Source organism: Abrus precatorius, unplaced genomic scaffold, assembly GCF_003935025.1.
Source record: "Abrus precatorius isolate BTA unplaced genomic scaffold, Abrus_2018 Scaffold9, whole genome shotgun sequence".
Classification (NCBI taxonomy): Eukaryota; Viridiplantae; Streptophyta; class Magnoliopsida; order Fabales; family Fabaceae; genus Abrus; species Abrus precatorius.
In genome coordinates, this window is record NW_020874439.1 from 1,863,901 (window position 1) to 1,873,090 (window position 9,190).

The 9,190-nt window shown below is 25.8% G+C and overlaps 1 protein-coding gene across 1 annotated transcript; it reads right to left on the bottom strand.

Moving 5' to 3' along the window:
• Positions 1-7,020: 7,020 nt before the first annotated feature.
• LOC113849521 (hydroquinone glucosyltransferase-like) lies at positions 7,021-8,427 on the bottom strand. Its single transcript, XM_027479481.1, has one exon. The coding sequence runs from the start codon at positions 8,416-8,418 to the stop codon at positions 7,021-7,023; it is 1,398 nt and encodes a 465-aa protein (XP_027335282.1). The 5' UTR covers positions 8,419-8,427.
• Between the last annotated feature and the right edge of the window lie 763 nt (positions 8,428-9,190).

Genomic DNA, 9,190 nt, shown 5'->3' on the forward strand with positions numbered 1-9,190 from the left:
GTGGGCAAAGCTTCGGGGAGATTCAGGGTGGGCTCACCTTAAGCGAAAGTCAACTAAATTTTTAAGAAATTTAATTATGAGAGATTTTTTAATAAAAATATAAGGCTTAATTTTAAAGATAAAGAATTTATTTTATAATTATTTAAAAAGTCTATATTTGTAAAATAATTACCTCTAATTATATTATCCATCAAGTAATATTTTAAATTTTTTTATAAAAACGGTGATTATTAACAGTGTTTTATAAAATATTATTATATTTGAATTATATAAATTAAAAAATTAAGCACTTGAATAGGAAGAAACCTAAATTATGTACTTTAGGGGGCCTAACTCTTAGGTCGGCCCTAGAGTAATCTATTGAAAAATAATAAACTAAATAGAATTACGTGGGATAGTAAGCAGTAATGTCTTGCCGTGGAAGAAACATAGCGTGATGTAGGAGCAAACGTAAGCATTTTTTTTACGGAGTAATGCATCATTTTGGAACTGAAAGCTGTAAGTATTTATAATTTTAGTTTATGAAATTATAAAAAAAATATATTTGTTCCTAGAATTTTAATAAACTGATTTTTTAGTCTTTAAAACTTAAAAAAAACTATTTTTAACATTTTAAAAACTTATTTATTTTAACGTGTATTTAAAAACACGCTCGAAAAGCAATAAATATAGATTTAAAAAAAAATACTATTAATGGCATTAAAGTAAGTATAGATTCATCTCTATCTTAATGCGAAGTTAAATATGTTATTGAATTTTATATAACTATTAATTTAGTCTTTAAAATAATGATAAAAATGGTATATAAAATTATTAATAATTATCTAATTATTTTTATTAATTTTTATTTAATTTATCTAACCACATGTTTGATGTGTTAGATGCATACCTAATATAAAATTTAGTAGCAGAGAGTCATAAATCTTTTTTACATAAAATTAGAGATAATATGAAATCACCATAGATATTATATAAAAATAGAATAGACAAATATATATAAGAAACCAATAGTCTCATTTGCAAATAAATTTTTAGATGAAGTTGAAGTGAAAGAGAAATGAATAGTCTCGGGAGCAACACATTTTTTTCTTATTTTTCTTTTAATAATATATAGCTATGTTAATAATAACAAAAGTATTCAAGGAACTACCACATTGACACTTGATTATTAAATCTGACACATCATTCCACAAATTTGATAGAGATTATTTAGAGAAACTGTGAATTTTTTTTATAGTTTTAAAATCTAAAATTTCTTTGCCGTATTTTTAGAAATAAAATTGACAAATAAATATAATTTTATTAGAGTCATAATTGGTTTATGATAATTTTAGGAACTAAAATGTTGTTTCATAATTTTAAAAACTAAATTGAAAGTGTTTATAGTTACAGAGAGTATGTTTGATTTTTCTTTTAAAAAGAATTTTTAATTTTTTCTAAATATAGTATAAATTATACTATATTTAGAAAAAATTAAAAAATCTTTTTAAAAGAAAAATTAAACCTACTCTAATTTTTTTTATAATTTTAGAAATTAAATTAATGGATGCTTATAATTTTAAGAATTAATTTTTTTATATTTTTAAGAAATAAATTACTGGATGTCAATGTATATTTTTAAGAATAAAAATTATTAATTTATAATAATTTTAAAGATTAATTTTTAATTTTAAGAATTAAATTTATAAAAAACTATAATTTCACAAATCAAAATAACTTTTTAATATTTTGTTTTAAGTAAAATAAGATTAATTTTAAATTTTGCTAGAGTCATTGTAATAATTAAAAGCGTAGGCAAGCATGCCCAATGTTATTAGTTAGTTGTAGTAGGTGTTAGACATTCAGAGATTGTTTCACAACGGTTTTTTATACCCACAACCACATATTTATTAGTGGGTCTTTTCTTTGTTAGTAGTAGTAGTTCTTTTCTTTATTTTTCAAAGAAAAAATAAAATGAAATATCATTTAAGCTTAATTTAATATATTTATCTGTAAATATTTATTAAAATAATTAAAGTTATCAAATAAATTGATTTTCTAAAATTAAAATTAAATTACATAATTTATCCTTTAAAAAATTAAGTGAGAAATTCTAAAAAAGTAAAATGGATAAATTAATTTTAATTTATTAAATAATTTAATTTATTTTTTACTTATATAAGTATTTATTAATAAATTTATTGAGGCTTAATAACAAAATATATTAAAAACTACTGTCTAAAATAAATAGAGTAAAAGGAAAAAAATAAAAAAAACACTATAATCCATACCACCAATCACTTTTCATCATTATTGTCAAAGTTCGTTGGAACCAATCCTTTCAATCAGTTAGTTTAAGAATTAATTAGATAACCAATTTAGGTAACCTAAATCTAAAAAAATTGGATAAACAAAAGAAAATTGGCTTGAACCAATCATTTCAGTTTCATTCTTTTTAAATTTTCTTCTAAAATATTTTAAATTTAAATAAACATATATACACAATATTTACATATAAACTATTGCTGTTATCGCTATTATTTAAACTGGCCATTACGATTTTTTTTTTTCTATGGTTAGAGATTATAGATTGTTTTTCATTTTAGGTATAAAGGGCTTAATATAATAATATTAGTCTTTATTCATTATTTGTAGTTTATGTTAGCCCGAAAGAATTTTGCATGTGGTGTTTTTGCAATCATAATTAATCGTGAGTTCTTTATGTTAAAAATACCATATAATCTCTGATATTAAAAACAATATCGATTAAAATTTTATATGCTAATTTAAAAGTTTATTTAACTTTTTTATAATATTATATTATTTCATTATTTGATATATTACATAATATAAAAATACACATTATTATTACTAATCAACTTTAATTCAATCACAATTAAAATAATAAAACATAAATTAATATTTTCAACAATTCAACGATCAATCCAAATTTATTTTGAGAAGAGAAAATAAATTAATGAGGACATAAATTAATAAGAGAAAATATTTTATGCACATTTAATGAGGACACTAAATGAAATTTTTTTAATTGATGAATGTTAATCTAAGTGACAAACAACTTGGTATTACTTAATTAAGATTTTGAGTTTGAATTTTTGTATATGTAAAAAAAATTTCAATAATAAACTTATCCACTACGTCTAGGCGCGCGACTTGGTCAAATCAGATGTTTTTAGTAAAATTATAAAAATATGAAATTTTTTTAAAAATTACTAATATTAATTTTTTATTTTCACAATTATCTATAAAATTGTCACTTGATGATTTTTTATACTTTATCATTTTTTTAAAATTATTATATTTACACAAAAAATCGTAAATAACAACTTTTAAGTTTCATGTTTTTATAATTTTTTAAAAATATTATATTTCAATATATATTATTTTTAAATAATATATATATAATACTATATTATTTTTGTACCTTGAGGTGCATACATATAGAGAGAATAAAAGAAAAGAAAATAAATAAAAAATATAATAAAATGATTTATATAATAATAATAATTATTATTATTATTATTATTATTATTACTATTATATATATATATATATAATAACATGTAAAAATATAAATAGAAATGAGTCACATATAATATTATTTTTAGTAGTTTAAATAAAACAATTTTTGATAATAGACAAAATTTCAGTTTATTTTCTAAACTATTTTTTGTTAATTTTTTTACCAAAATTATAAATAAATTTAGTAACTTATAATAAAAATAATATGGATCTTTGATCAAAATAAAAATTTATTTTAATAAAAATATAAAAATACTTAAAAATAATATTTGAGAAAGGAATTTTGAAGGACAGAGAAAAAAAATTAGATAGAAAAAGTTCTTTATCTTAAATTAATATGTTTTAATTTTATAATTTTTAAAATTAAAATTATAAAATAATTTATCAAGCATAATATATTAATAATTTATTTAAGATAGTAAATATTATAAAATATTTTAAATTTAAAAATAAAAATTATCTTTCCATTTCTTTTTCTTTAAAAATCTTCTCCAAATAACTTATTAAAAAGCCATAGCTAAATTTTATTACTAACAACAGCATTCGTCATTTTTTTTATCAAGAGAAAATTAACAAAGTAAAAATAAAAACTGCAAACAAATAAGCCGAGGCAATAATAACTTCATTAAACAAAAGATTGATATATAGAAGTGCCATATTTTGTAGGCCAATCAATAGCAAAATTTCCCTTTTAAGAAAGTGTGATAAAAAGAATTGTATAGAAAGAAAATCTATTAAATAGCATCCATTACAGTAACATGCGGGTAGAAACACTATTATTAATAAATGACAAGGCAAGTTTAGAATAAAGTTCACGAATAATATTTCTAATACTAATATTTTAAGCTAGATTAGACCCTGTAAAATAGTATACAATTCATCATTCACAACGGTGGAAATGCCATAGGACCTTGAGGAGCTCACAGACACATGCCATTTTTCAATAGAGTTTCTAATTATGTTTCTTAATAATATATTTATTTATATATGATCATTACTTTATTTAAATTTTACACTAATTTATATATTAATTGTGCAATTCAATATTAAAGGACATAATTAAATTTTTTTATGTATTTTAAATCAAAATTGATTGAAAATTAGAGATTTGTCATAGTCAACACACTTATATTCTAGCAGTCAGCGCAAAAGTATTTTCGAGTCACATGTACGACTGTACTTATCTGCTAGGAGTTCACATTTGAAGAAATATTAAGGTCTTGTAATACTGATAAAAGAACTTTAGGACAACAACTTAGACATCTCTCTTTTATATCTTGATATCTTTTTTCTATTTCTCTCACCTTTGGACATATTCAATCTTAGTATTGGTCGACTATTTAAACTTTAGGAGCGCGTTTCGGGATCAAGAGTACTCTTTATTTCTCCTCTATTGAAGACTTCTCTGTTTTAAATTTACGAAGAATATCTATAGATTTGTTTAGTATTATTTTATATGATGTCTATAACTAAAGTTATGGTGAATCTTTTACATGATTTTATGGGATCTTTGTGATTAATAATAATTTTATATTTTATTTCTTAATTGGTGTTTACCTTATTTTGTTGTATTTGTATGTTTATAAGTGACAACTCCTAAACATATCATAGTTACTTATATTGTAGGTGACCATACAACATATAGTTAATTGATTTATAGGGTAAAATGAGATAAAAGATTAAATAGATCAAACTTAATTCTTATCTTTCAATTATTATTAAATTAACAGCTCGTAAGTAACGTAGATTTTGTATACTTTCTCTTTCTTTTGCCTTATATGACTATTGGAGCTAATAACTTAGAAAAAAGATCGTTAAGATTACATGGCTATGTTAATAAAATTAGTATGAGTGATTGGCAATCATAGGAAAACTAAATTAAAATTCATCTAGCAATAAATATAAAGAATTGTAGAGATAAAATCATATATCCTAAATTCTTTTTATTAGTTTATTGTCAAAGATAGAGTAATTTTTTTAATTACTTTCATATTTAAATCTTTATTTTATTTAATTTCATATTTTTTAAGTTTAAACAATTAAATTAAGAAATTTTTAGTAATTAAAAATAATTTTAAAAAAAATATTTTGAAAACTTATTTTAAATTTTTTTTATTACTTTTCAAGTACATTTTCCCATGAACACTTCCCCACCCAACACTATGCTGATTTTCAAAAGAATTACCACCTACATTTAATTTAAATATACTTTTTTCTTTTAGTAGCTTTCAAGAAATAAATTGTACCTTATAAATATCTTGAATAGTGTTGGTAGAATTAAGATTTTTCCTCTCTTGCCAAACAATATTACTAGCAAGTAGAAGCAAAAAGTGGACCATAAGTACAAATAGTATGAAGTTTAATCCCCCAGAAACAAAAAAAATAAAAGAAATAGCGATTCTTAGGAGTAAAAAAGTATCTCCCAAATACCTATATAGCAATCTTTGAGGCAATATAAAATTGTCACCTCAACTATCGATCGAGCATATATAATAAGAAAAATAAAAGAAACGACAAGAAATATGAAAAATATTATTGAAAAGGCTCCTGTGAAAAATAAGACAAACCAAATGTTGAATATGTTCTAAAAGTTTAAGATCACCCCAAACTCAACTTATTTTTTCCTGTAATGCTCAATAAGATGAAAGTGACAAGTGAGCCACTCATAACTACGTATTCTTAGTTGATTAAGACAAAAAATTAATGTCCAGATCACGACATCCTCTTACCACCTTCTAAATAACTCCTCATCTTATACTTGAGTTCTATAGAAATAGGTGTAGAAAAAATTTCAAAATGTCAATTTTCATCCCTATTAGATACCTTGCACTAGAAAATTAATGTCAATAGTAAGCACAAAAGGGATTAAGTTACATATGCGTTCATCATCTGAGAATGAACAATAATGTATATATACAACATAAAAGAAATTACCAGAAAAACTAAAATCACTAACTATGTCATATCGACTAGTTTTTAATCCTAGAACTCCATCTCAAGATGAAAAATATATATCTATAATGCTTATCATAGATATTATTGATTTAAAAAAGGAGCTGAAATTTGTTTGAATTACAATAATAAATGTGAGAAGTAAATTTTATTTTATTTTATTCATTTTTCCATAAAAGAATCATTATAATATTATTTGTTTTGCAAAGTTTTGCCGACAAAGTTAGTTAAAACAGAAAAACATGCATTCCAAAATCACTTCCTTAATTTTATTTGGTATCATATGTATCAAAAGAGAAAGAAAGCAAAATGTTGTTGATCACATCAATTTTTTTCTTCCCAAATTGACAAGAAAACTATAAGATGATAAGGATTTGAATTATAATAACCATACACTCTTAATTTCATTTTCTATTGTCAAATCCACAGTAGCTACCAAAATCTGCTAAAATCCTTACTCATGTGTAGATGATGTCCAAAACAAATAAACAAGGCAAAAGAAAGGGAAGGGGACAAAAGGTCAATTGCATAAGCTCATTCACGCTCCTATTTACCCATCAAATAGACTGCTAACTGAACTAAAGTCTTGGTACGTGACCCTTCTTCTTGCAGAGTTTTCAAAGCAGTATCCTTCAAATTTTGCATTCTTTTACCAATTTCCCTTCCTTCTTCACCCTCTAGTAGTCTTCTCACAACCTTAGCAACTTCCCCTCTTTCCACCAGACCATTTTCATCAGCTTTAGGTCTTAGTGCCACTTTTAAGCCCTCAGTTAACAAAACTGCATTCATTCCCTGCTCAGCGAACAGTGGCCATGCTATAAGAGGTACACCATTCATGACACTCTCAAGGGTAGAGTTCCATCCACAATGACTTAAAAACCCACCAATTGCACTATGACTAAGGACTTGAACTTGAGGTGCCCATGAGGGAACCACCAAACCTTGTTCTTTGGTCCTTTCAATGAACCCACATGGTAAGAATCGTGAAGAATCATCAGTTTCAGAATCAAGGTAAGCAGAATTGGCAGATCTACTCGGTGCCCTCAAAACCCACAAGAATTTCTTACCACTTATTTCCAGCCCCAAAGCTAGCTCATTGAGTTGGTCTTGTGGAAGTGTCCCTCCACTTCCAAAGCTAATATACAAAACTGAATTGGTTACCTGATTCTCCAACCACCTTAAACATTCACACCCATTTCTCACATCACCTGATCCTTTTTGTATAACTGGTCCAATCGGATAAACACTGGGGTACCCATATCCTTCCTCTGTCAATGCTCTTATAGGCCCTGCTTCAATACCTCTGAAGCTGTTTACCAAGACCCCATCAGCTAAATGGAGTTGTTTGCATCGTTGAAGAAACAACTCATAGACTTGGCTAGTTCGATCCTGAACGGGTTTCGGTAAATCTCTGCCATGGATGGGAACACAACCCGGAATTTCAATGGGTTCTTTTAGGTATCTAAACTCAGAAGAAACTGTTCGATCCAACTTTGGTAGATACAAGCAAAAAGACTGTGTCATAGCTGATGACGGGACGCAAACAAAGGACAACATGTTGAACTCTTTTGCACAAGTAAGAGCATCACTTGCAAAAAGATCAGCAGCAATAGCAACAAGGTTCGAGCTTGAACTTAAGGTCTCCAACGCATCACGGATAAAGGGAAGAGAGTGAGTCACTGTGAGTTGAGCTTGGACTGCTATTGGAGTGTCTTCGGGTATGTTATTGAAATGAATTGAAGGAAGAAAAGTGGAGTGAATGGTTGAAGGGAGGGTTTGAAGGATGGTTTTGGAGGGCTCAGAGGGAGACCCAAGTGTGGGAATGAGGCATGTAACGTGTAAGCCATTGGAGTGGTGGATTAAACGTTTGGAAAATTCAATGATTGAAAGGAGATGGCTGAACCCAGGACTAGGAACAATCACTATGTGGGTTTGCTTCTCCATGGATTGAAGGTTGATGATTTTTGGGAAGATTGATGGTGTTTTTATATGGGAATACTGTGTATGTGTTTAGTGTATCATCATTTATTGGTGTAAGCGAGGGATTGGTAAATAGATATTGTGATATATGTGAACCTTTGTCATTGTTTATGAAAAATAATATAGATAGATTAATTTGTAGGAGACCACGTAGTAATGTTTTGCCGTGGACGAAATGAAGTGGTGATGTGAGTTCAAACATGAGTATTTTAACATTTCGTTAATTTCCAATTTTGTGTGTGTCATTGGAAGAACATCGATCCTGCCCAAACATGTCTTTTCATAACAACCTTTATTATTAGGTATTGGTGATGAAATGTGGAAGTCAAGTCTTCCTTTTTAGATAAAAATTAGTTTTTGTAGTTATCACGATTTAAGATTTATTCTTTCTTAATTACCTTGTATTTGGTTTTCTACCATGTTTTTGTAGAGATACTGACACGAAATTAACATGATTCAAATGGTGGCACCTGTAGTCTGTAGATGGATACTTACGATGTCCTTTACATTATTTTAAGAATTAGACTGATCAACCGCTCCAAGAAATCAGAAAAAACAAGTAGTTGGTTCTCAATGGAACCACTCAATCCTAAAACTCGAATTTTTAGAAACAAAAAAACTGAACAATAAGCATAAATGGATCGACTGATAATAATTAATTTTACCATATGAACGTTCATATATTAATATTATGTGTGATATTATTTTGTATTTTTTATTTTTAATTCTTATTGTA

Excerpts from the sequence above, each read along its gene's own strand:
- LOC113849521 (XM_027479481.1), bottom strand. The coding sequence starts at position 8,418 with ATGGAGAAGCAAACCCACATAGTGATTGTTCCTAGTCCTGGGTTCAGC.